This window comes from Etheostoma spectabile, chromosome 18 (assembly GCF_008692095.1).
Source record: "Etheostoma spectabile isolate EspeVRDwgs_2016 chromosome 18, UIUC_Espe_1.0, whole genome shotgun sequence".
NCBI classification, from domain to species: domain Eukaryota; kingdom Metazoa; phylum Chordata; class Actinopteri; order Perciformes; family Percidae; genus Etheostoma; species Etheostoma spectabile.
In genome coordinates this window covers 5,171,244-5,198,660 of record NC_045750.1, presented here as the reverse complement: position 1 = coordinate 5,198,660, position 27,417 = coordinate 5,171,244, and the positions used below count along the sequence as shown (strand labels likewise).

The window sequence follows — 27,417 nt, the reverse complement described above, 5'->3', positions numbered from 1 at the left end:
TTAAGCATCTGATGAATCTTGCAACAACTCAGTCTCCTAAAGATGCCAAGTATCTGTTGCTTTTTTACAGCGACCAATGCAGAATCAACAAAAATCCCCCCCCACCCCAAAGTGAGTTTACCACCTCTCACGGCGTGTTTGCTTTTAACCTTGAGGAAATGATTTGTGGAGACGAATATGTAACTCTCCACTCTGCCAGGTTGTCTGTGTTTTATACGTTTGCTTTCAGTGCTTCGACTCTAAAGTGTCTCGTGTTTCTATCTATGAAACTGACAAGAATGTAACACACATCCACGGGAAGAGAAACAGCACAGCTTGCACAGGTGACAAATTCCTTCCATGCAGTTATAAGCTTGTCATTAGGGCTGGGCATTATGGAGAAAATCAAATATCACGATATTTTTGACCTAATACCTCGATATTGATACTGCAACAATATTGTAGTGTTGACTATTGGTGCTTTCACAAAATATTTATACAATGAGGTTTTTGATAAATAATCATCCGTAATGTGGATTTAATGACTAAGTGGGTAAAGGAAAATAACAGAACAGTCTGGAAAGATCAGAAAATGACATCACTTCACTGTAGTACAGCCTTTAAAACCAGGAAAAGACAACACTTAGCAGCCCCTCCCCGTCCTGTGTAAGGCAGGTAGAAAGGGGAGAAGGGACAGGGTGCGGGGGATGCTGGGGTGTGGGGGCCAGTGTAGTTAGGAGCGACAGCGGGACGCCACGGGAGGAAGATGAGCTGAGCTGGCCTGGCCCGGGGCAAACCTGCCGTCTTTGAGAATTATTAATCTTTCTCCCTCCCTTGTAGTATTTATTATTTTACATCAAAGATAGGCTGCCTAAGTAATCATTATAAGATAAAACACATTCCTGTATTGAATTTGTGAATATTTGAATTAAAAAATTCTATTTCCTTCCATCTACCTTGTTGACAAAACAACAAAGCTTTATGCAAATGTTTGTGTAATGACGTCAGAAATGAACATGTGGCGACCCCCCCCCCCCCCCCGCTAAAATATATCCAGTTGGGTAGTATTTGGTTTGAATCTTCTTCTGTGATCTTTGTAATATAATAGGTCCCCTTTAAAAAATCATGAGAAAAAACCTCTTGTTTCTTCCTACTCTACCACTTTGTGAGATGCCACATAACAGACTCAAAATATGAAATCAAAAAGACATCACTTAACAAGTTCTTACTTTGTCAAAGACTTCCCCTCAGCTGTCAGAAATCAAGTAGCTGTCAGCGCCGCGGACACATAACTTTGATCTGACAGATTGTTTTGTTCTTTTTCGGATTTTCCATTCTTCTTCATGTGCATTTCGCCTTGAGCAGCTTCCCCGTGTCCCAGCTGAACTGGGTCAGATGCAGACCCCTGCTGCACGCCGCTCCCTTTACACTCAATCAGAAGTCAGCTCAGATTGTTTGCCATATTTTTATAATCAATTAATGGGTTTGAGTCATTTTTGAGGAAAAAAAGTACAACTTGTGTGATGTGAGCTTGTTAAACGTGAATCTGTTTTCTATTCTCTCCTCTGTGACAGTAAACTGAATTTCTTTGAGTTGTGGCCAAAACGAGACAGTTGAGGACGTCCTCTTGCTTGAATGAATGAATGTATGTATGTATGTATGTATGTATGTATGTATGTATGTATGTATGTATGTATGTATGTATGTATGTATGTATGTATGTATGTATGTATGTATGTATGTATGTATGTAAGTAAGTAAGTAAGTAAGTAAGTAAGTAAGTGTGTGTGTGTTTGTCTGTGTGAGTGTGTCTGTGTGTCTGTACATGGAGCTGTGTGTGTGTGTCTGTGTGCGTACAGCTGTCTGTGTGTGTGTATGTGTACGTGGATCTGTACGTGGATCTGTGTGTGTGTATGTCTGTCTGTGTGCGTGCGTCTTCCTGTGTGTGTCTGACTGTGTGCGTTATTCTATCCTCTGTGGATCCTATTTCATGTACCCATGTTATTCTATTGTACCTCTTGTCGTTATTATAATTTGTATGCGTGTAACATAGAGGAGGGGCCCAAAACGGAGCCAAAACGGTCTGCGCCTTAACCAAAGTATCAAAGTTCAATGCCCAGCCCATTTAAAACAACACAAGAACTGTTCAATCCTGTAATTTACAAATCACAATAAAGCAGAGACGGCAGTAATCCCGATTCTAAATGTTTGGATAAAATCGGATTGGTTTCAACACGCTGCCGGGTTTCTCCTGAGGATATTGTTTTTTGTTCAGAGGAGGAGATCAGCCATCCGTTCCGTCTTCTGATCAATAAACTTAGAAGGAGACAATAGTCACACTTATCAAATATATGACATATGCTGGGAGGCGGAGACGTTATGTAGGGTAAAGGAGGACCACCTCTATAAATAAAGGGGTTATAAAACTCTGGTGGAGACAGCTATGTGACACGTCAAGCTAAATCTCACCCATTAAAACTTGTTTCATTGAGGAAAATCATATTTCCTATAAGTGGCTCTCGGCCCTAAGTTCCTGCTGAAGAAGTAAATCGTGTCACAATCTTGTCTCTACAGGGAGAGCAAAGCTTGAGGTTGCCCTCGATTAGTAATTTGTTTATGCCGTTTCATGCTGGAAAACCTATTTCTAAGAAACTTGTGAGCACATCTCTGGTAAACCCAAAATCTGAAGTGGTGTTTTTGCCTGATTCTTTCTGGAGAAACTCAGTTTTACAAAAACTGATTGCTGAGCTGCGCACCTCCAAGATTTTGTAACAATACGGACGCGGTGGCAAAGGCCGCGTTGCAGTGATTGGCTACAGGGGAGAAGAAGTCTGTTCTCTGGGCCGCTCTGACTGCAATCAGTATGAAAAACCAGACGGTTCGTGGTGAGCATGCACACCGTCCGCAGAGCGCCGTCCGCCGACCCCAAATGCAGGAAGCATGAAACAGCTTTTATCAACTGAGAAGTGTTTTAGGCGAGGACAGACCAGTATAACTTTCTGAAAAGGTTTTCGTATCAGCACTGCCGTCATGAAAGTAAAACCAATATCCAGCCAAAGTGAGCAGATTTACCAGATTCAAACGACTACACAATTACTATGAAAACACTGTGCATACAAACTAGTCACAATGTAATAGTGTCTGTTGCTCCATTGACACATCATAAAGTGATGTTACAGGGTGGAAGACATTCTTTAGAGCTGAGTCAGCCGACTGCCCCACTCATCCATGTTGCATTTTACTGATGTAAATGTTTAAGGTTCTGCTCATTTTATATCCTTTAATGAAGCCAGGATTTTAAATATTAGGGCACATGGATAGCTCAGTTGGTAGAGTGGGCACCCATATATATATATATATAATATATATATATATATATATATATATATATATATATATATATATTATATATATATATATATATATACCAAATAAGAAAAGACAAGGATTTCCGTATACCCACTTAGAGAGGCATAAATTCACCCTGTCTGTGTTGTGAAGCACTAAAATTCCGCAGCGTCCGCCTAACCCGGCCCACCTGCTTCTCGTCATAGTTGTCAGATTTATCTATCATATAATCAAGCATATAATAAAACTAAAGGGAGACTTGGCATACAGCCCGATCCGGTTGGGGAGAGTTCTAGCCCGACCAGGCTCCTCTCTTTACCCTGTCTCTCTTGGTTTTGCTGTAATAGTTTTAGACAGCTGGGGACATAGACCTAGACCTACTCTATCTGTAAAGTGTCTTGAGATAACTCTTGTTATGAATTGATTCTATAAATAAAATTGAATTGAATTAAAATTTGGGGCTTCAGTGGCCGTGCCCTGGATCTGACGTTACAAGTTGTTGGCGGTTATTCTTTGCGTCTTTCCTTTCTCGCAACTACGTAGAGTTTGAACAAAGTTTTAAAGTAATGAGATATGAAACGTAAACAGACCCAAATAACACTACTTCGGTGTTTTCAAAAATTTGGTCCCTGAAGCTACTGCCGCATCGGGTGACTGGGTGCTACCTGGTAAGTGTGAGTAGCTTTTATGATATTGTGTGTGTGTTTGTGTGTATGTGTGTGTGTCTCTGGGTACAGCAGTAAACGGATTGCAATGTTTAAATTTCCTTGTTACAGTTGATTAGAGAGAGAGAGAGGGTGAGAAAGTCAGGCTTGAGAGTTTAAAAACAGGCATCCTTGGTTAGAGTGGAGGGACAGAAAGATCGGTAAATATCAGCACACATGCAAAGCTAATAAAAGCAATGGAAATTCATGAAGTCAATGACGAGTAAACTCATGGTCATCCGAAATGTGCATAACTTTCCACAATTGAATATTTGGTAATGTTAGTTATCACTGGTCAGATGATTAACTAAAATAGAAAGACTGGAGCTTTTTTCTCCTATCGCCTGCTTTTTAATCCATTTGTTAGCCATGGTGTTGAAGATTGTAAACAGTCTATTAAATGGTTTTGAGTAAATTTAGGCCAGATGTTATTGCTAATAGATACAAAACTGAGTACAAAAGTATTTGGAAAGCGTTGTAGACTACCAGGCCGCCTGCCCCTCTCTGTGGCGTCTTAAAGAGGAACTGAACTGAAAAACTAACTTTTGATAACTTGTTGGTTATGATAATTACAAATGAATTACACTAAAAAAAATTATTTAAAAAATCAATACAGCTTTTTTTTAAGCAACACAAAAATTGCGTTTGTTAGTATTAGAACGCTGATAATATCGATGACGTCACTGGCATGGTAGGACCCGTGAAGGTATATAGACATCGGCTGCAGCACATAATATACACACGAAAAAAAGTCATTTTAATGGCACGGATTACGCATTTGATCCTGTGAGGGACAGGCTTGTAGTGTCTGACTACCACCACATGGGGGACAATCAGTTTCAGGCTCCACTGAAGTACAAGATCACTTGGTGACAGCCTCCGGTGACAGTGACCGGTGTGTGTTTGTGTGTGGGCGCAGCTTACTGTCATGCACCCTCCTTTATTGTATCCAAGCATATTATGCATTTTAGGAAATAGACTGCTAATACACCGTGTCCATTTAGAGAAAATAGAAAAACATGGTTAAAGTCCTGTTCGTTTACGAAAATAGAGGCAGATACATGGAAATTGTAATTGGACGCATTAATCTATGGGATCGCTTATTAGCTGCACGTAGGAGAGTTACCCCAGTTTGACCAGAGATGCGCGGAGGATTCACGAGTTTTGCGGAGTTGGCAGATTTTTACTATGGAACTAGCAGCTGTTTCTGCATCAACAATGTGCCCTGAGTCGGCGAACATCCGTTAGCTTCATGGGGGGGGGGGCGTTGGATTCTGTGGTTTAGTTAGCGGCTAACATCCGCTAGCTTCAGGGGGACGTTGATTTCTGTGGTTTAGCTGAGACGGCGAACATGAGCTAGCTTCACTTTTCGCTAGCGGCTAGTAAACACATTATTATCGATCTGTGATATCGTCGGAGTCTGGGTTTATTTCTACAGTCTATGGTCGTAGTGCTAGCTTGTGGAGTTTGTCATAAGAGTGCTGCCATCGTATTTAGCTGCTAGCCCTTTCCCTCGGTCGGATCGCTGGTATCTAGCTTGGTGTTGTGGCTCAGTAATGCCCAGTGTGTCCGTCTGTTTTGTTGAACGCTATAAAGCCGACACGTTGGGCTTTATTTTTGTAAGTGAATATGTTCGTGTTTTCTGTATGTGACAACAACGTTACACCCAGCCCTTTGCCTAGTAGACTTGAGAGTAAGCTGACAACCGGTAAACATACCGCTAACTACCTCTCTGTCCTCTGCCTGCCGGGAGCGTTTCAGCGCCCTGTCTGCGGCAGGTAGCATCGGTTGTTACAAGCCGGTGGGTTATCGGTCTGCCCTGCACTGGAGACTGCAGGCCTAAGGTTTCAGTCTGTTGGACTTAACCTCTACAGTGACGCTGTTGTATCAGAAGCACAGCTTTCCAAATAGTCTGTCGCTAAAAAAATGCTCCAGACTCTAAATCCAGGGGCTGTCGGAGGGCTAGCCCGTTTTAAGGCAGCTAGATGCTAGCCATGAGTTGAGGACTGTTTTTACTTGTCAAAGGTAGCCTGTGGAAATGTGTCGTAACCCCTTGCTGCCTTAGCCCTATACGGGTCCATACTGCAGCCAGGGCAATACATTATGACCCCCCCTAGACGTCTTTCTTTCCGTTTCCCAAGCCATATGTCCGCTAGCCTCCGACTCTTTGTATGGTGTTCCTATGGCTGCGCTGCTAGTGCTAGTTAGCCGCGGAGTAGCTTACCATGCCAGTGACGTAGTAGATTGTGGAATTCCAACATGGCGGCGCCCGTGTAACAAAAACATCACTTTCAACTTGCCATTTTATCCCTTTTAACAAATTTATCCATTTTAATAATTGTACCAGTGAGAAGAAATAAAATACATCTATTATATCACCATTATTAAAATTCCAGTTCAGTTCATCTTTAAGGCTGCATTCAAATAGCTAAAAGGAGATCTGGCAATTGTCTGCAGGGTAGTGCAGCAGTGTAGGGGTGTCGATTAAATGGCTAATTTGTGTGATGCCCTGTTGTGTTCAGGTTCGGTTGTGCTTCTCAAAAGGTTAAATCTGTCTCATCTGTTCTCAACTTTAAGTGTTTTTTTTCCAGGGCTTTAAATAAACGCCATCAATACTGACACATCCTTTGTCTTTAGTGTACGGGGTGTTGCTCTGGGACAGAAGAGTATAAGGCTGGGAGGGGAAAATCACAGTATACTCATCACAAAAAATATGACTACACCACTGGACCTGCAGCTCTTTGCAGCATGTTGTCCCCCCTGTCTCTACCCTTTCATTTCTTCAGCTGTCCTGTCCAAGGCCTAAAAATGACCCAAATAAAAAAAAATGTTCTTAAAATATTTAAACTGTTAAAGCTAGCACTGCCAGGCTAATGTTAATGAAGTTTAAATTGTCAAAGCTAGCACTGCCAGGCTAATGTTAATGAAGTTTAAACTGTCAAAGCTAGCACTGCCGGGCTAATGTTAATGAAGTTTAAACTGTCAAAGCTAGCACTGCCAAGCTAATGTTAATGAAGTTTAAACTGTCAAAGCTAGCACTGCCAGGCTAATGTTAATGAAGTTTAAACTGTCAAAGCTAGCACTGCCAGGCTAATGTTAATGAAGTTTAAACTGTTAAAGCTAGCACTGCCAGGCTAATGTTAATGAAGTTTAAACTGTCAAAGCTAGCACTGCCAGGCTAATGTTAATGAAGTTTAAACTGCCAAAGCTAGCACTGCCAGGCTAATGTTAATGAAGTTTAAACTGTCAAAGCTAGCACTGCCAGGCTAATGTTAATGAAGTTTAAACTGTCAAAGCTAGCACTGCCAGGCTAATGTTAATGAAGTTTAAACTGTCAAAGCTAGCACTGCCAGGCTAATGTTAATGAAGTTTAAACTGCCAAAGCTAGCACTGCCAGGCTAATGTTAATGAAGTTTAAACTGTCAAAGCTAGCACTGCCAGGCTAATGTTAATGAAGTTTAAACTGCCAAAGCTAGCACTGCCAGGCTAATGTTAATGAAGTTTAAACTGTCAAAGCTAGCACTGCCAGGCTAATGTTAATGAAGTTTAAACTGTCAAAGCTAAAGGCACCAGGCTAACCGTTAGTATCCAGATTAATTTAACCCGCAGCTCAGTGGCTTGTTAATAATATCAAACTGTCTGTACCCACTTCATGTGTAAAGTCCCAGTTTAAATAAACGCTAAGCTAACACACAGTCATCTGTGGTTGAGGCTAGAAGGGATACAGCTAACGTACAGCGACGACATTCAACCTACGTTTAGACACAAAAACGGCTTGTCAAGTTTAGGAAAGAAAATCTTGGTTTGAATTTAAAAACTCCCGAGTAACGAACGCGCGTTTTCCTGTGTGAAAACATTAAACTTATTATTAAATAAGCCTAGATTGTGCGAGACTTTGCGTAAATGTACGTAACTTCAGGCCGTAGCTGTATCCCTTCTAGCCACATTCGTCATCTGTCGGCTCAGGTAAACAAAGCTGGGATGCTAACAGTAGCTACAGCTAACATTAGCCAGCAAAACAAACTCACAGTAATACGCGACGACCGGGTCCCGTTTCTCATGTTCCTGTGCGGTCCGCAGGTGGTGCTGGATGGCTTTGAGCTGAGGCGGTAGAGCCATGTCTGTTTCAAAAACACCTCCAGGAGACAGAAACAAATCAATGACAGTGTAGAACTGGCTCCCTGGTTGTTGTTAGCCGAGTGTTCGCTTCACTTCCGCGTGTTTGTCCAATAGGAGCGGCCGCCTCCACGGGACAGATGACGTAACCAACTGTATTGCTGGGGATTCCAGTAAAACATGTTTGGAGAGTAGACTGGTTATATTGTTCATATTACATCATATTATTGTGACCTTTGTGATTAGAAAAATACATGTATAAATTATTGACGATGTTGAACATTTAATAGGCTAAGTTTACAAGTTATACAGCCTATCAATTTATTAATAAAGTTATGTGATAAATTGCATCACAAGGCAGCAAAATCAAGTCAAGAGTGTAGAAAAAAAGCAATAAAAATATTAAAAAGTTTAAAAAACTTTTTTAGGAAAAGTGACAAAATGTTGAAAAAGCATCACAAATGTTGAACAAAGGGTAAGAATATATTTGACTGCTTTTATAAACCAAAAACGTACTATAGACTACACATCAAGACACTCCAAAACAAGTTATGTTAAAAAAAAACCTGCTATGAGATCAGTTATGTGTGGACATATAATGGATTAATTTGGATTTAAAAAAAAATCCTATTATGTAGATTGCTTTAAGGGAAAAAAATTAACTCATAAACACATAATTTAATTTGTTATCAGGAATGTGGAGGAAAAGCTGGCCGATGCCCATCTTTATGCAAATGAATCTGTTGAACGTGAAGCAACTATGCAGTAGAAGTAGACGAAATGCTTTCAAACTGACCTTTGTGGATCTGAAATGAAGACAGATTCTGCACAGCCTTCTTCTCGCTTAAAACGTTTTCAGAAACGGTGAACTATTTTTGTGAAACATGAGATCGTATTCCATCCGAGCCGCCGTGACAGTGGATTGAAATTCTCGAACAGCCAGATTCACGCGACACGTTCGTCCAATCAGCTGCAAGTCAGGAGCATTAACCATGAATGTATGACGTCACAACACCACGCTTCAGTCGTGTCGCAAAAAATGGATCGGCCCTGTAACGGATCCACACCTTTCAGTCCCTTTGCGGCTCCTTTTCCCCTCGTGGCTTAGGACCATTTTCTATTGGTCCTTCGTAGGCCCGGTGGTCCTGAGCGCATTGCATTGGTTCTCGTCTGCACCCCCATAAGACCGACGACGCCAGATGAGAAACGTTGAAAAGAACGGCAAAAATGTCATAAAAAGCTATGAAAATCTTAAAAGGAACTAATATATTATGGGGTGGTGGGTTTGTAACCCCTCCAACGCGGGGGTGAGATCTCCAACTATCTAGGGACATTACTGCATGTGTTGAGAAAAGTGACAAAAACACCATGAATAAAAAAAACAGAGACAAAAAAACAAAAGTCGACATATGTCGAAAAAGCGTCAAAAACTTTGAAAACATGTCCTTGAAAAAGGTGAAAAAACGTGGAAACAGGCAACAAAAACTGGCCAGTTTGGATTATTGCGGGTGACCCCCCTCCCGTAAATTACGTAAAACCCTTTTTACAGTTTCTAATTAAGTAAATGGGTCCTATTTTAACGATCTGAGCGCACGGTGTTGAGCGCCTGGCGCAGGTGTTTTTAGGGCGTGTCCAAATCCACTTTTGCTAGTTTGATGGCAGAAAAAACGGGGTCCGGGCGCCTGGGGCATGGTTCAAAAGTTTAAATTTTGCTCCTGTTCTGTTCCCACTATGGACCTTATTTTAACGATCTAACCCCACGGGGCATTTAGGGCGCGTCCAAATCCACTTTTGCTAGTTTGACGGTGGAAAAAAGGGTCCGGGCGCATTGTCCTAAAGGGTTGTACTTAGTGTCTTCATTAATCAGAGGTGTGTTCTGGGCGTAACATGCAATCAACCAATCAGAGGTCATCTCCCATTCCCTTTAACAGCCAGGCACCTTTGGACCTCGGAGCGTTGCTGTTATGATAGACGATTTGCACCGTCATGTTTTATATGTAATCTTCTCTGTAACTGTTAGATTTACATTTTGCAATTCTTCTTCTTCCCTTTTTTCTGTTCAAGCAACAGTTGTTATTTACGCTTTTATTTTGAAGTAATTAAGTCTCGTTGGGCTGCTCTCGCGTGAGTTCTACTGTTAACACCAGCAGGCAGCAGATTTCATGGACGTGTATGTCACGGTGAAGATTTCATGCTGGCTAAAGCAGACCTGGATGTGAGCGGTTTAAGCATTCTCCATGTGTGTGTGCTGCTGTTCATCCCGGTGTGTTTAACAAGCCTATTGTGCGCGCTGTGCATAAGTCTTTTTACTTCATATCTAACTAATTTGCTGTTAAAATAACAATGAACTGCTGCGTTATTGACTTATAGACCAGGTTTTTGTTGGTCAGTGGCACGATCACTTCCCGCCACTTGCTGCCAGATGCAAGATATAGGACCCAATGTCTCAATCAAAAATGAAGCAAAGACAACTGTAGGACATGTTTAATTAATCATCTCAAGACAAAACAAGTAGGAGAATAAATGGTCACCTGAACAGTAGCACTAAGACAAACAGAAAGTTTTCTTTTAATATGTATGCATTGGTCATAAAGTGTGCCTCTTTTTCTGTAACATAACTGTGAGGTGAAAAATCAGCTCAACACAGAGACAGACAACAGTTCCCATTTCACAACGTATCTATAACAACATTATGTAGTTAAAATCCAAGATTTGAAAATTAAATAGGAATTTTCAGTATAGTGTGATGCGCCATAGTTGAGGAATCTCCACAAATGACCCTGATTGATATTAGTGGTCAGAAGAAGCATCAAGACGTATTAAAGATGAACTCCCCGATTTTGTAAATAATTCTCAATAGTACACCAAAACCCAAATTACCTCCCAGCGCAATGGTGATGTTTTACAGTTTTCAGTTCAGTTCATCAAAGAACAGTTTGGGATGTGCTGGCGCTATTTAACATCACGGTGTCTCTTAAGTTTTACATGAGACCCCCCAAAAAAAATCCATTGTCAAAAGTTTTTGACCAGAATGCTGAGTCAAACTTGTCAAAATTCACCATCTGCTTTCCAAGTTAATAACTACGAATCAAATGTAACTTTAATAAGGGGAATCACCTGGGATAAGGGTGTTAAAAAGGGACCTAAAGGATCCTGACCAAGTGCCTTAAAAGGTCATGCCAAAGGGTCCTGACTAAACGCATTGAAAGATTACGCCAACGGGATACCAAGAGTGTTAAAAAGTAGATCCTGATCAAGTGTCAGTATGTTGAAAAGTCGGGAGTGAGAATGTTGTTGCTTCTAGAGGCAAAATTTAAAACCATCCTTCACTAACAGATACCAGAACGCAGACGAACCCAAACCACAGGAGTCACATACCTGTTTCAAATCCTCTCAAAGCCCATCAGACCAACCAGGCCCTCGGTACTGTAGGCTGGGATCAGTTGGAGTGGTCCCTCACTACCAGAAATGTTTATTTAAGGGTTTTTAAAAGGATTTGAAATTAGGGTTTGATCCACTTGTGTCTGGTAATGCAATTTTGTACCTGAGATGATAAACAGATTGCTGAAAACTTCATAACGAAAGATGGATGGATGTCTGATTAAAAAAAAAAAAAACATTGCAAAACATGAGAGGTAATCTTTTTCAAAATACATAGACGGTGACACCGAAGGCAACATTACAAAAAAGTATTATGTGTAATACTACAAGCTAGGAAAAGGTGATATAAAGACGGGGTAGAGGACACCCAAGATGAGGAGATGGTTGAGAATCAGACATGGACAAAAGCTTAACCATTGTTTCACATATATCAGGACTAAATTAGCAGTTAAGTTTTGATTTTCAGCCTTATTGTACTACATATGAGACCTACAGTATATATAAGGCCTGATCTCCAAAAACTTCAAATTCCTATGTAGATTTTGTCCATGCCTGTTAAGAACTACACTACACAGTGATATTTGAGATCTCTTCAGTCTCACCTTGGATGCACACAAATTGTGCCATATCTCTTCTTACTGGCATTTGATGATTTTTGTTATTTTAACGTAAAAAACATTGCAACTTCTAGTACTTTTAAATATTTTCATTCCAACACATTTGTATATCCAAATTAAAATAATACTTTTGTCACTAATCATTCAGACTATATATTTCTTTAAAGTTTCAAAATGTCAGCCAGGAAGTGTTTGATTTCTTTTTTTCTTTTTTCTTTTTTTTCTTTTTTAGATGATTACAGTCTTTGGGGAGCTCTTTACCCTCAAAGAGTAAAACACAGCATTTCAACCATTTTCTTGACGCATCGTTTTTCGAAGATGCCTTTAAATCTCACGGATGTAATCTGAGCTGTTTTTTAAAAACCTTTCTGGCGCATGAGATTGGCTGTTTTGAGACAGCCTTTCTCCATTCTACAAGTCAAGTTGAAGGTTGTTTAAGACCACGCTGAAACAGAAATTTGAAAAGGCAGACAACTCCATCAAAAGTCCACAACGAAGTCGTGGCGTTCATGTCAATGGAAGTAAAGGTCAGAACGGGCTGGAAGCAACGACAGACACATACTGGAAGTGATAACTCTGGCACATGGAAGTGTCAGGAGCAATGGCACCTGAAATTCACTCGCACATGGGTACTGGACCACAGTTTCTTTAGAATGACGAGTGATAATCTGCCTGTCATGATTGATCAGCACCTTGAAGACAAGCTATAAAATACTGTTTATCTGCACTTTAATGCAGAATTATGTGACTAGCTAAAGGATTTGCATTGTTTTGTGTAGTTACATTACATGAAGACTAAATGCCTTTTCACCAAAGCGTTCTGCTACTTTAGAAATATCATTAAATGTAGCTGCTTAGGCTCATTGTTGGTAAGTAAAGATACATCTAGCTGGTTTGATGGGCCTTGATGCATTTAGTGTAAACCAGGCCCCAATTAGCCCATGGTAGTGCTTCCAGGATGTGTAGAAGGATCAGATATGAGGTACAGCTCCAAGAACAGGGTTTGGCAAACCTCCAGTTGTTTTGGACCTGGTTTGTGACTAGACGGGCTTTCCTTCTGCTCTAATTCAACAATAGTTACAAGTTTTACCAGCACCCTGAAGTCAATGCCTGTCTTTCAATCGCTCTTGTGGAAAAAAGAAAACTTCTAACCCATCCCCCAACATTTCAGAGTCAGAGGCGCAGACCTTGAACACAGCCGATACAAACCCACTGACATCTGAAATACCACTAGGGATGATCTATGGTTATGGGCAAAAACCTCCAGAGACAATTTCAGACTTGCCAGCTCTGACATTGTTGCACATTCTTAAATTTGTTGGTGCAACTCACTCATGATGGACTACAGGTGAGGTTTGGCTCTTACGTCAGCTTCCTGTTTGGTTTTAAAAAAGTTCAGCAGTGGCTAACCAAGAGCCTGGTTAAAAACGGGCAGAATTAGTGTCATATATTTGTATCCTTAGTCATTAATGCATGCTTGTTCAAATGTGTCATTGGTTGTTAAGATAACCAAGCCGTCGGCAGAGTATCTCAAATATCTCAGCAACACAGAGGAGTATGGTGATCACGGTGAAGGTGTACATGGCACTGAGGAAGATAGTTTTTTCAAAGTGTTCGGGCACCATGCACTTTGTCACATTAAAGGCTTTTTCCAAAGCACTGGCATCACACTTGTACAACGGGTGGACCTGAGGGACAAAGAGAGAAACAAGAGGTGGTAATACATTCAGGATTGTCTAAACTTCTAATCATTATATGTCTACTTAGGTAGATGACACTGTGCACATTTGCAGGGATTCACAGTGTTATTATTAAATGTATCTCACCAAGTACTTGCTAGCTTTACCTAGCATGTACCGGGAAGGACCACCAACCCCAGTCTTTTGTGTTGTAATATTGGGTATTGTGCAGGGTAATGTTGTTGGTGTTATGTGTCAGGAACCATCTTAAAATGCTAAAAACTCTTGTAAACCAGAACAATATTTACCTGGCAGAATAACCATGTAAAAGATCCTGGCCATTTTTACACCACCATTCGCTGGTATCATTGACACCAGACAGGGTGTATGCATGGATTCATGGTGGACCCTAAGGACAGCATTGTTTGATCCATCTCTTAGCTTGACAACATGCATTGCGATTTGGATTCATTAATTTGTTCATTTGGATCAACGGAAGCACATTTCCAGGATAAAGCCTGACATCCAGCGTCTAGGCTTTGCCCCTCACCTTCTGCTCTCTGTGTGTTGACGTTCTCAAAATCCCTTTGCTACGGGACACAACAACCAACAGCAAGATATTGATCTTGTCTTGGTGTAGCCTGGGTCCACAACCTTTGGCTCGGCTATCTAACCAGGCTATCTTGACAACAACACCGTCCAAAAACATTGTCCAATATCTGGCTTACCTTACAAAGTTCAATATTTTGAAGATCTTGATAGTTATTGAGGTGATGCTCCATTGCATGAAGAGATGTGATTAGGGGACCTAGTAAGGGTGTCCACTAGCCCCATTTCTTTAAAGGAGTCCCAGGTAGGGCGAATTGGCAAAAAGGACCTTTGGCAACTCTGGACATGCTGGACGTTTACATCGCCTGCCTGGCCTGGGAGCGCTTTGGTGCCAGAAGGAGCTTCCCAAAGGTTGAAGGCAGTAGTCTGCATGCCCTTTTTTCACCAAGACCATTTGCCTTGCACAACAGCTGGATTCTTGTGAGATCATTAGATCATGCAAACATTTATTTCGTCAGGCTGCAAATAATGAGTTTGTGTCTTAACTACCAGCTAACCAAACCAAACAGTGTCTGGTGAGGGACTACTGGCAGCTACGGCCGTGGTTTAGGTGTGTGTGTTTGTTCCAAACAACAATGATGGCATTTTTTGAATCTGCCTTCCCTTTCCCAAACAGTTTCCAATGACAGAGTCTCATATGGTTCTGCGTGACAACGTGTCAGGTCACATGTTCATGAGTGGCACCTTGATAATGGATGGCTACATAACTATGTCATAGACAGCAAATGAATTAATTAAGTTTGAAGTTTACAGACCTGGAAGCCAAAGAGGTGGCTTTGTAGCCAGAAGGCGATGACTTCCAGAATGATGCGAAGCAGAACAGAAATTATGTAGAATACGGTATAAATGGGTCGTTCGAGGATCTCTTCCTGGTCAATGTTCTTACAGGCAGCGTAGAGGTGGAACACCGCCCCAGGAACTAGTACTGTTACCAGTTGTAACGCCCAAAAGACCTGAAAAGGGCAGAAAGACGGGAACAAAGGAGTGAGTGCCAATGGAAGAAACCACTGGGATACAGAATGAAGGTATTCTGAAATGTAAGCTGGATATAGGTGATAGTGGTCAAGGTAAAAAATTATGGGATTGGAGGTTGAGCAGGGAGAAGCGAAGCAAGAATATGTAAGGAAAAAGACTATTTGTATATTCATTATTCATTATTCATTACTTCACACATTTTAAAAAAATTGGCCATCCAGGTTGTGTCTTAGGTAACCGAGGCTGGCAGGAACCTAGTCAAGTTCAACGGTTGCTGAAATGTTTCACCTCCCACACTGCATTTTCTACCAATATGGAAAAACCGTCATGTTGATCCCAGTCTGTGACTGTTTTCTGATTGCAAATGTTTCAGTTTTCAGTTTCAGGCACAGTTTTTCCCTAAATAAACCCCCCAAAGTTGTGAAATTTAGTGGATTGTTTTTCTGCTTGTGGTGAAGATGTATTATGTCTAATTCTGCAGAAAATTCTGCAAAACATTTTGTGTCCGCAGATTCCATTTGGCCCTAAAAATATGATGTTGTAAGGGACTGAAAAGATTGTACCAGTACATGTCTGTGTAATTAAGTTTAGTTTGTTAGTCCTACCTGAGGTGTTATGGGTCGGAACTGGTTGTAGCAGTACAGGTTGATTTCTCGGCGATCGGGGTCACAGCTGAAGTGCAGTGCCTCATTTCCATAGACAGCAAAGCCAAGAACTCCCAAAAAGAACATCCGCACCGAGCCGAAGAACAAGGTGTGGAACTGGCCTATCACCGTAGGAGGCCTTAGCTGGAACACACACATGTACACACAATTATACAATGGCAGAAGACATGGTTACATACAAGCAGGGACACACGCGAACATTTATGATACATACAAACATTGACAAGCATTCACATTTTCATGGCACAAATGAGCGACATAGAAATGTGCATGGACACAAAGACGTGCACACACACACACACGCACACACACACACACACACACACACCACACACACACACACACACACAGTCAGAGACAAAGAGAAAATAGCTTTTGTTAGCCAGATGAATGCAGCTGCGACAGAGAGGCGAACTGAGGACCTTGAAATCTGAAGGCTAAAACAAAACCCATTCAGAGGAAACATTTCCCATCTACTCTCTCTACCTGCTCACTTCTGACACTAATACCGAGTCATGTTTCCCCCCCCCCCCAAAAAAAAGGCCCAAATGACACTCTAACAAAGCAGAGAGCCATCTGGGCTCGCAAACATGTCACCTGACTGTATGAAGACGGAGGTAAATGGAGATGGATTACAACGCTGAGAATGAAAAACAGATCAATCTCTTTTTGTTTTTTAAGCCTCGAGGGGGGATAATTGTTCCTACGCCGCTGCTCTGTAACTGTCAAATTACAAAGTTGTCAGCTAAGTGGATGAAAGTAACAAGAAAATCCCCAACGACCGGGCTTTGTGAACTACTTACGCATCCTTCATAGAAGTTTTTGATGTAGTTTAAAGACATGGTTTGCCTGTGGATGCTCCAGGGATGCTCTGGGCCGTCATGGCCGGTTTGCTGCTGACACACAAGGCCACAAAATCTCCAAATGACCCCTCTCTCTCTCTCTCTCTCTCTCTCTCTCGTTCTCTCGCTCTGCTCTGAAAGCCATGTCAATGCATATTTTTTTTTGCCTTTTATCCCTCCATCAATTGACTCGCTCAGTAGAAAAAGGACAACAGAGACAGAGGGGCCAACAATGGGCTGGGGGGGCATGTTGTCCCTGCATTATAATCCCCATACAACTATGTCAGCGAAAAAAACAACCTCCTGTCACACACAATGCAGAGTGAGATGGTAAACTGCAACTACAATAGGCTACAATGCACCCAGGAGCTCAACTGAACTTAATGTTTGTTTTTAATTTGAAAGACTTTGAGCTTTATTTTGAAAATCTTACCCGAGTTACAAAATCATCAGTCTGATAAATTGTCTATTTCAAATTTGATAAATAGGGAAATTTGTGTACATTTTCCCCCTCACACTTTCTGACACAAATGTTGGAGTTCTGTCTACGTGGACGCTACATGAGAAAAATAAAAAAGTAGTTAATAAACAAGAGTGAGGACAACACACCGTGCACTGTAAATACTTCTGGAAAAGTGTTGACGGAGCTGCTGTTGTCCCAAACAAAAGTCGAGCAACACAGAAAGCAACACAGACAAAGAAAAAACTCAAAAATTCGAACTCCAAAAGCCAAAACTGGACAAAGTGAAATAAAAGTCCACACACCAACCGTAATCCTGGCGGAGTGTTGTTCATTCCCCCCTCTTTTTCCACTCCGGGATGATCCCAAACTCATGCCAGTTGCGGGACCTTGCGGGTCAGAGAGCAGAGTCGAGCCAGACGCAATCAATCCGGGATATTTCTGCTCATAGCTTTTCAAAATAAAACACTGGCTCGACCAAAAGCGCCTCAAAATGGAGGGGCTAACGCATTTTTTGATGAGAAACATGAGACGAAAAGTAAAGCATCCCTGCGAGTACGCAGAGTGAACAGCGAAGTGCAAGAGGGACAGGGTTCCCTTTTCATCTAGGAAGATTTTTTTTGCTAACTCCAGTTTGTCATGGGCATTTGTTTTAATAGAGGAAGAATGATTTAGGTGACGGGGTTGAGGGTACACTGGGGTACAGAACCTATAACCTATAACCTTAATGACCTATTTATAGAGAAAAACAGTGGAAAAAGTACAGTTAGATGTTTATGTGAAAATATGCATGTTATTCATTAGTCATATCCCAAGTACACTTTCATCAAAGGAATAAATAAGTGGAAAAACAAGATAATGTCAGGTTTTTTTTTCTTGGTTAAAAAATCTGCAGCAAAAACAGTGTCAAATTTAAAAAGAAAATGCAACAAAAACGTCAAGAAAAGAGTCAAAAAAAGGGGGAAAACTAAAAATAAAGGCATCAGACTCAGTGTGCAAGGCCTCTGTGCGTGGACCTTTACACTGAAATAAAACAATTTATTCAGTACCAAATGGAAAACAACCGGCAAATAAAGTGCATGCGAAAAACTACGATATACACGCAATAAAAACCCAAGAAGAATTATGTGTATTTATAACATGAAAGCCAAATCAATTAATAAAAATTCTCTGAATATTTTTACATAAAACAAGAATTAGTCTCAGTTAAGACAGCTGAAGATTTACTTGAACATACTGTATATCAACAAATCTTATCTAAAACTGGGACCCGAGCCCCATCCAGACTTTTTTTTTTTGGGGGGGGGGTTGTTCTTTTATTTTGAAGGTCCGATCATAGAGCTTCCTGCGTGAGCTGTGCCAACTCTGTCTCACTTCATACACAACTTTGGCTCCTGATGTGTGCTGGCTGGCTGGCTTGCCGTGTGTGCGCCCCCCGGGCGAGCGAGGACCGACTCTCTCTGTGCGTAAGGAGTACAGCCATTGGCTCAGAGAGAGCCGATGATGTCACAAACACAACCTCACTGACATGGCTGACCTGTCAACACAGTCTCTCTCACACCGCGTCGGACAGCGAGGCTTGATTGGGCGCCATTGACGCAAAAAGTCTCCTTAGGCGTCATACTCAGACGCGCTGGGTCGGGACTCCTGAAGTCACTTTTAGGCGGGGGGGGGGGGGGGGTCATAAAACATATGTTTCAGTGACACGTGGGACACTTTTGATTTTGTCTGAACATCCAGACGGGAAAAGACTGACTGGTTGAGTTTTATGACCACCTTACACCCCAAAAAAACTAAAAACCATTGTGCGGGAAAATTTCAGTGAGATAAATTAGACCCGTTTAAAATGACTTAAGACAACAACAAAAAAACTGTATGAAAAATTACATTGTATTTTAAATATTATACCATCTTATTAGTCTGTGCTGTATTAAGGCCTTCCTCATGAGATCTCTGCTGGTGTCCTGATGATTCCTGCAGCTCTGCCTGGCATATTAAAGGAATAAAAGCTTATATTTCTGCTCTAGCTATATGTATGGTGTCTTTTTGATTACTGAGTGTATATTTTTACCTGTATTCATGCTTTTTGTGTTGCTTCCTGCTGCCATGGTCTAAAGTTATCTGGCAGATTTACAGAAATGTTGATTAATGTGTGTTTTCCTTTAGAAATAAAATACAAATACCTAGAAATAATAATAATAATAATAATAATAATAATAATAATAATAATAATAATAAATAATAATACTGCAAGGGAAATTACAATATTTTCCCTCTTTTGTTGTTATTACACACACTACACACAGGACTACAAACTCCGGGACATGTTATCGTTCCGACATTGTCAGTTTTTTGTCACAGAGCCTGAACCTCCGTTATTAATATTTTTTTGGTTAATGAGTTGGTTAACAGACAGCACAGATTGGCTTCTCGAAGCAAAAAATAATTCATGATCAAATTCCAAAGCATGTAGTGCGATCCCTTCGAGGAAACACTGCCATTTGTGACTGTGAACACACACGCACGCACACACGCACACACACACACATAGACAACCACACACACACACTCGAACACACGCACACACGCACGCACGCACGCATACACACGTAGACAAACACACACACACACACGCACACACAGAGACAACCACACACACACACTGACTACACCACACACACTCTCTCTCACACACACACACACACACACAATAACAGCCACACTCACACACACACACACACACACACACACAGACACACACACACACAAGGCCTGTTACAGTGAATTTTTAAGTCCATTTGTCTCACTGAAGCTCCAGATGGAAACCTTCAGCGTGCAGAGACACAAGTTAGAAAAGTGTATGGAAGGAAAAGTTAAACCTCATGAATCATGTCGTGAATCATAACTGTGAGCCAGACTACCAGACTACATGTCTTTTTTTAAGTTTTTTTTGTTATTGTTGGCATTTTAGGCTTTAATTTGATAGGACAGCTTAGCCATGAAAGGGGAGAGAGAGGGGCAACAACATGCGGCAGAGGGCCGCAGGTCAGAACCGAGGACTGAGCCTCTGTACGGGGGGCGCACGCTCAACCAGGTGAGCTTCCCTGGCGCCACAGACTAATATCTTCTGATACAGATTCAGAAGTGTTGGTCTTGTTAGAAATGGCCTGCATAGCCAGACCTTCTTCCACGGCACTACGGAGGAAGGTCTGGCTAGTCCACACAGCATTCCTGCATGGGAGAAAAACCTGCTCTGGTTTGTTGCCATTTCTTTGAACCAATCGCAATCGTCTTGGGCTAAATAGTCTCAGGAAGGAACTTGTTTTGGTGGAACATGTGTACATTCAAAAGTTGTTTTAGCCATGCAGCAGTAAACTCAGATTGGACAGATGGTCTAGCTAGCTGTCTGGATTTACCCTGCAGAGATCTGAGGACCAGTTAACCAAAGTCCTCAGAAATCCCCCGGAGGTTAGAACGCCAACACAGAGACAGAGGAAGGGGACGGACGTCCGGTGGAAATCCTGGTGGCACCGGAGATGGAAAGGGAACAGTGTCAATGTCGACCATACATAATGGCTCCGGCGCGAGTGTGGGCGAGGCAAACGTGACGTCTTCACGCAGGGGCGTCAGAATGGGGGGAAAAAGGGGACTGAGTACCTCATGTGAGGAGGGCCCAAAAAGAGGCTAGAGTGAATACAGCTGTGGCTGCGGGGAGGGCCCCATAGGAATTTTGTGCTACTAGTTTGAGATGAAACTTTCAAGCAAATCTTCTAATATGGCGTAAAGCTCTCAAAGGAGCACGGTGTCATGATTTTCTGATGAATCTGACCTGCGACACACACTTACTGAAACATGAGTTACAATCAAAAAACCCTCTGGCAGAGTGTAATGACGTCTGTGCGAGGCCATAGCGAACAAAGGAATGATAATGGCGCACCGGTGCATGAATGTAATTATATCCTCTTGGTGTATTATTTAAAGTACTCAGAGGCGACAAATCAGACTGAAAACACACAGCTGCTTATTTCCACATCCAACGGTTTCAGATTCATTAAGAATCTTTGTGTCCATGTCCACCTGATGAATGTCAGTCCAGTAATCTCTTCCTATCAGCTGTCTGCCGTCTCGTCTCCACCGATTCCTGAGGGAAATATCTCTCCCATCTATCTATCTATCTATCCATCCGTCTGTCTATCTATCTATCTATCCATCTATCTATCCATCTATCCATCCGTCCGTCCGTCATCTATCTATCTATCTATCTATCTAGAGTGGTGTGAAAAAGTGTTTGCCCCCTTCCTCATTTCCTGTTCCTTTGCATGTTTGTCACACTTAAGAGTTTCGGAACATCAAACCAATTTAAACAATAGTCAAGGACAACACAAGTAAACACAAAATGCAATTTGTAAATTAAGGTGTTTATTATTAAAGGTGAAAAAAAATCCAAACCATCATGGCCCTGTGTGAAAAAGTGATCGCCCCCTAAACCTAATAACTGGTTGGGCCACCCTTAGCAGCAACAACTGCAACCAAGCGTTTGCGATAACGTGCAATGAGGCTTTTACAGTGTCCTGGAGGAATTTTGGCCCACTCATCTTTGCAGAATTGTCCTAATTCAGTTACCTTAGAGGGTTTTCGAGCATGAACGGCCTTTTTAAGGTCATACCACAACATCTCAATAGGATTCAGGTCAGGCCTTTGGCTAGGCCACTCCAAAGTCTTCATTTTGTTTTTCTTCAGCCATTCGGTGGTGGACTTGCTGGTGTGTTTAGGATCATTGTCCTGCTGCAGAACCCAAGTTTGTTTCAGCTTGAGTACACGAACAGATGGTCGGACATTCTCCTTCAGGATTTCTTGGCAGACAGCAGAATTCATAGTTCCTTTTATCACGGCAAGTCTTCCAGGTCCTGAAGCAGCAAAACAGCCCCAGACCATCACACTACCACCACCATATTTTACTGTTAGTATAATGTTCTTTTTATGAAATGCAGTGTTCCTTCTATGCCAGATATACTTGGACACACACCTTCCAAAGAGTTCCACTTTTGTCTCATCGGTCCACAGAATGTTGTCCCAAAAGTCTTGGGGATCATCAAGATGTGTTGTGCAGAAATTGAGACGAGCTTTGATGTTCTTTTTGCTCAGCAGTGGTTTTCTCCTTGGAACTCTGCCATGCAGGCCATTTTTACCCAGTCTTTTCCTGATGGTGGAGGCATGAACGCTGACCTTAACTGAGGCAAGTGAGGCCTGCAGTTCTTTGGACGTTGTTGTGGGGTCTTTTGTGACCTCTTGGATGAGTCGTTGCTGCGCTCTTGAGGTAATTTTGGGCGGCCGGCCACTCCTGGGAAGGTTCACCACTGTTCCATGTCTTCGCCATTTGTGGATAATGGCTCTCACTGTGGTTTGCTGGATTCCCAAAGCTTTGGAAATGGCTTTATAACCCTTTCCAGACTGATAGATCTCAATTACTTTCTTTCTCAATTGTTCCTGAATTTCTTTGGGTCTCGGCATGATGTGTAGCTTTTAAGGATCTTCTGGTGGACCTTACTGTGTCAAGCAGCTCCTATTTAAGTGATGCCTTGATTGTGAACAGGTGTGGCAATAATCAGGCCTGGGTGTGGCTAGAGAAATTGAACTCAGGTGTGGACAACCACAGTTATAGTATCTTTTAACAAGGGGGGCAATCACTTTTTCACACAGGGCCATGATGGTTTGGATTTTTTTTCACCTTTAATAATAAACACCTTAATTTACAAATTGCATTTTGTGTTTACTTGTGTTGTCCTTGACTATTGTTTAAATTGGTTTGATGTTCCAAAACTCTTAAGTGTGACAAACATGCAAAGGAACAGGAAATGAGGAAGGGGGCAAACACTTTTTCACACCACTGTATCTATCTATCTGCGTCTGGGACTCCTGCCTCAAATGTTTTCTCAAAGAGTATTTTGGGCTGACTTTACTGTTTTTCCTGAGGGATCCAGACCAGATGTTTTAAGGATGGGGGTGACAGCGGCAGTTTTGAAGGCACAGGGGACAGTTCCAAGGGACAGTGAGGCGTTGAAGAGGTTATTGAGGTAGGGGCATAGGACGGGGAGGCAGGACTTCTGGAGTGGAGTTGGGAGGGAGTAAAGGGAACAGGTGGTGGGTTTGGAAGAGCTGATGAGTTTAGAGATTTCAGGAGGGGTGACCAAGTCAAACTGGGAGAGGAGGCCGTGTAGGAGGGGTCGGGAGGTCAGGGAGGATGGGGAGAAGAGGGGCCGTAGTAAAGGAGGTCAGATACAGGAGATAGGGATTGGTAAAATATGCTGTTTTGTCAGCGAAAAAGTGGAGGAATGAGTTGCAGAAATCCAGAGTAGAGGTAGGGAGGGTGGTGATCCGAGGCTTGGTGGGGTTGTTCATTGTGGAGAAGAGGGTTCTGGGGTTTTGGCAGGGGTCGGTGAGGATGGTGGAGGGGTAGGCAGATTTGGCAGCAATGAGGGCGTCTTTGTAGGCAGTGAGGTGGAGTTTATAGGCTCCATGGTGGACTGTGAGAGGCGATTTCTTTTGTCAGACGTTCAAGTTGGTGGCCAGTTTGTTTCAATTTCCAGAGGTGTAAACCTCCTCTGCTACTCCATGTTTTATTTAGTTGTCCTGAGGATCTGCTGCAGGCGTTTAGTTCCTCCAGCAGCCGCGAGCGCTGGTACAAACCCCTGGAAGTAACATCTGCCGAACAAATCCACCTCTATCACTCTAATGTGTCTCATCTAATTCAATCCAGAAACCGTATCTCACTCAAAACAGCGTGGGTAGTTTTCTTTCCACGTGCATGTGGAAGCACCAGAGACACAAAATACCTCCAAATCCAAGAAAAATGTGTTTTTTTCATATGGTCACTTTAGGATTGGTAAAAAGATTGTGGTTTAGATTAAAACACTCCTAAAGAACACGCCCCCCCCCCCATCCATCCCGACCTCCAAGCTACGCAGCCGATCGTGTTCTTGAGGCGCTGACATGCAAACCCAATTATCAGCCGTCGTACAGTCTGGCGAGGTCGGTGACATGAGTCTGTTCAGCGTGTTCCGTGCAGTCATCAGTCAGAGGAGCCGATTTGACATGTTGAATCGGCGGGCGGGCAGTTGGACTCAATGACCAATCTGATTGGTGGAGTGCCAACCCTTGAGTATAGCCTAGAAATATAGACGCACCCTAGTGGCAACAAATGTAATTTGCAGCCAGGGTCAGTCTAGCAACTCTCCGTTGGCCTGTGAGCTTGAAAAAACCAAATTCTGGTCAGGCCAATCACTTCATGTGTAGATTTGGTGGGCTGGTTTAACATTATGACGGCAGAGCTGTGGCGTTCTGCTGCTGGAGAACAGCGGTCTTTGGAATCGGCTTTGTCCGCAACTCTGGAAGATTTGGACTTAAGCGCTGAAATAATTTTAAAAAAGGAAGATGTGTTTGGAGTTTAAATTCAGGCTGAATCCCATTTCTCCATCTTATCCCTACCCCTTACCCCTTACCCTTAGCCCTTATCCCTAGCCCTTGAAACCAAGGGGTAATGGCTAGGGGTGAAAACATCCCCCTATGAAAAGGGACACCACTTTGTTACATCACCATACAGTATTGATCACAAACTTCCAATATGAAAGTAATAATGGTGTTAAGAGATTGGGGAGGGTGGAACCCCTACTGGTTTGGGCTGATCTCCGAATGTTAACAGCATCTGGCCTCCCCTTCTATCTATCTACAATATCCATCCATCCTAATCCATCCAACTGCATACAAATGCTTTCTCTGCCCTCCCTCCCCCCCCCTCTCGCTCTCTCTCTCCACACACACGCACACACACCACACACACACCACACACACACACACACACACACACACACACACACACACACAGTGAGAGAGAGAGAGAGAGAGAGAAAGAGAGAGAGAGAGAGGAGAGGAGAGAGACAGGAGAGAGAGAGACAGAGAGAGACAGAGGGGAAAGAGGGAGGGTCTATGTTGCCGGTGTCTGAGTAGTACCAGCTCAGTCGCCTCTCAGCCGTCAGACAGTCTGTGAGAACACACCTGTCAGAAAAAGTTTCTCTCTCCTGGCAGCCTGTCACGGAGGAAAAACCTCCTCGACATTGCGTCTTTACGCACGGAGCATCCCGGTCTGTACCCCCCTCCCCCTCTCCCTACCTAAACCTAACCCCGAACCAAACCTAACCCGAACCACGGAGCCTTCTAACTGCAGGGAAACAGCTGTCCACACCGACAGCAGAGTCCTCTATCTGCGTGTGTCCCGCCCGGTGTGTCACTCACCGCCGCCGGAGTGCGCGCTCCCCGGATCGACCGATGGATGACGACTTCCTCTCCAACCTGCCACCCGGAGACCTGGAGGCTGGGAACGCCACCGGGCTGGACCCCCCCAGCTGGTGGGAGTCCTCCGACGGCGCGGAGACGGTGCACTTCGCCGTGCGCTGCGTCATGACCTCGGTGTACACGGGCATCGTGAGCGTGGGGCTGCTGGGAAACATCACGCTGGTGAAGATCTTCGTGACGAACAGTGCCATGCGCAGCGTGCCCAACATCTTCATCTCCAGCCTGGCGGCGGGAGACCTGCTGCTGCTCGTCACCTGCGTGCCCGTGGACGCCTTCCGCTACTTCTCCGAGGAGTGGGTGTTCGGCGAGGCGGCGTGCAAACTCATCCCCGTCATCCAGCTCACCTCGGTCGGCGTGTCCGTGTTCACGCTCACGGCGCTCAGCGCCGACAGGTAGGACCTGAGGAACCCGTCCCGTTATCTTTCTTCTCATCATGTTTGGGAGTCATCCTCAGAACATTAGTGATACGATTACTAACAGGGCTGTAGTCAGGATCACCTTATTTGTCGAGTCCAAGACCAGGACTTGTAGAGACCAAGTCAAGACAGAGTCCAAAGAGGTTCGAGTCCGAGTCAAGACCGAGCCCAGGACAGAAAAAAGGTCTAGTGTGTGATCGGTTATCAGGTGACCAGTGTTTCAATTTCCCTCCAGTATTATTATAAACATCATATAGAGACCTGGACTCGGTCGAGAACAAAAGCCATATTTGGCAAGACCAGGAGAGACCGAGACAAGTCCAAGTCCAAATACCAGCCAGTCCCAGACAAGTCCGAGACCATAGAAAAACCCGTCATGAGTCCGGACTCGAGTCTGTTCACTGTACTACAGCCCTGTTTCCTAAAATGTTCCTCTGATATTACAGAGAAGTTATAGGCACAAAAGGGGACATAAATACTGGAAAAGGTGAAAAAACTAAAAAATGCAACAAAAACGTTGAAAAAAACGAGTAAAATGTTGAAAAAGGCACAAAACTGTTCTTCTAATGTGTCAAACACATCTGTCACAAAGATGACAAAAATGTTGAAAAAGGCAGGAGGAGAAGAACACGCATCTTCCTTTTCCTCAACGTGGATGTTTTGCATGTAATTGTCAGAGACTTAGTGATAGTTTTTTCCGATATTCATATAGCCTAAAATTCAAATGACATTTGTCACAAAGGTGACAAAAAAGGCAACAGAAACTGTGAAACTGCAACAAAAACTATAAAAAAATGTGTGAAAAATCGTCAGAAAAGAGTCAAAAGTATTTTAAAAGCGACATTGAATAAAGAAACTGAAATGTAAAAAAGTGACAGAAATGTTGAAAAATGTGACATTAATGTTAAAAACAGCAATTAAAACAAAGAAAAGGGAGACAGAAACTGTCCAAAATGTGACAAAAATGTTGAAACAAAATGTGACAAAAAACATTGCTGAATGTTTTGCAATTCATTCTCAAAGATTGTTGCATTACTACATTTCTTATAATATTCTAAAGCTATTTCCCCAGTTAAGAGGATAACTAATAACCTTCCCATGAGGAGAAGGGTCATCTTTGAGATAACATTTAGTCTTTAGTACTGAAAAAGTGACCTTTTAGTTGGTAGTAATTCAACGTACGGAAGACGATTAGTGCTAAACAAATGTGAAATATGTATTTGAGTTCTGTTGGATTAATGTGTGGATGATTTCTGGATGAATGGATTAGTTGTTTG

The 27,417-nt window shown here is 42.6% G+C and overlaps 3 protein-coding genes across 7 annotated transcripts in view; 1 reads left to right on the top strand and 2 right to left on the bottom strand.

Annotated features, from left to right (window-relative positions):
• Positions 1 to 8,268, bottom strand: part of vta1 (vesicle (multivesicular body) trafficking 1) — a 53,736-nt gene extending 45,468 nt beyond the window's left edge. For all 4 annotated transcript variants that reach the window (XM_032543843.1, XM_032543844.1, XM_032543845.1 and 1 more), the window contains exon 1: positions 8,060 to 8,268. In XM_032543843.1, the coding sequence (XP_032399734.1) occupies positions 8,060 to 8,150 (91 nt within the window). In that variant the 5' untranslated portion in view covers positions 8,151 to 8,268. The remainder of the gene's footprint in view (positions 1 to 8,059) is intronic.
• Positions 8,269 to 10,621: 2,353 nt separating this feature from the next.
• Positions 10,622 to 17,759, bottom strand: gje1a (gap junction protein epsilon 1a). 2 transcript variants are annotated; one of them, XM_032543861.1, is made up of 4 exons: positions 17,681 to 17,759; positions 16,014 to 16,196; positions 15,189 to 15,386; positions 10,622 to 13,833 (listed from the first exon to the last, which is right to left on the bottom strand). In XM_032543861.1, exons 1-4 carry the CDS (start codon positions 17,708 to 17,710, stop codon positions 13,636 to 13,638), a joined length of 609 nt encoding a protein of 202 aa, XP_032399752.1. In that variant the 5' UTR covers positions 17,711 to 17,759; the 3' UTR covers positions 10,622 to 13,635. The 2 variants fall into 2 exon arrangements, with proteins under 2 accessions (XP_032399752.1, XP_032399753.1); XM_032543862.1 differs by lacking the exon at positions 17,681 to 17,759 and adding an exon at positions 16,877 to 16,915.
• Positions 17,760 to 25,405: 7,646 nt separating this feature from the next.
• Positions 25,406 to 27,417, top strand: part of nmbr (neuromedin B receptor) — a 44,236-nt gene continuing 42,224 nt past the window's right edge. Inside the window, exon 1 of the mRNA XM_032543823.1 lies at positions 25,406 to 26,116. Within this exon, the coding sequence (XP_032399714.1) occupies positions 25,698 to 26,116 (419 nt within the window). The 5' untranslated portion in view covers positions 25,406 to 25,697. The remainder of the gene's footprint in view (positions 26,117 to 27,417) is intronic.

Excerpts from the sequence above, each read along its gene's own strand:
- gje1a (XM_032543862.1), bottom strand. The coding sequence starts at position 16,915 with ATGTCTTTAAACTACATCAAAAACTTCTATGAAGGATGC. Across the intron at positions 16,197-16,876 it reads AAAACTTCTATGAAGGATGC|CTAAGGCCTCCTACGGTGAT; the intron begins GTAAGTAGTTCA and ends TGTGTGTTCCAG. Across the intron at positions 13,834-15,188 it reads GCCACCTCTTTGGCTTCCAG|GTCCACCCGTTGTACAAGTG; the intron begins GTCTGTAAACTT and ends TTTGTCCCTCAG.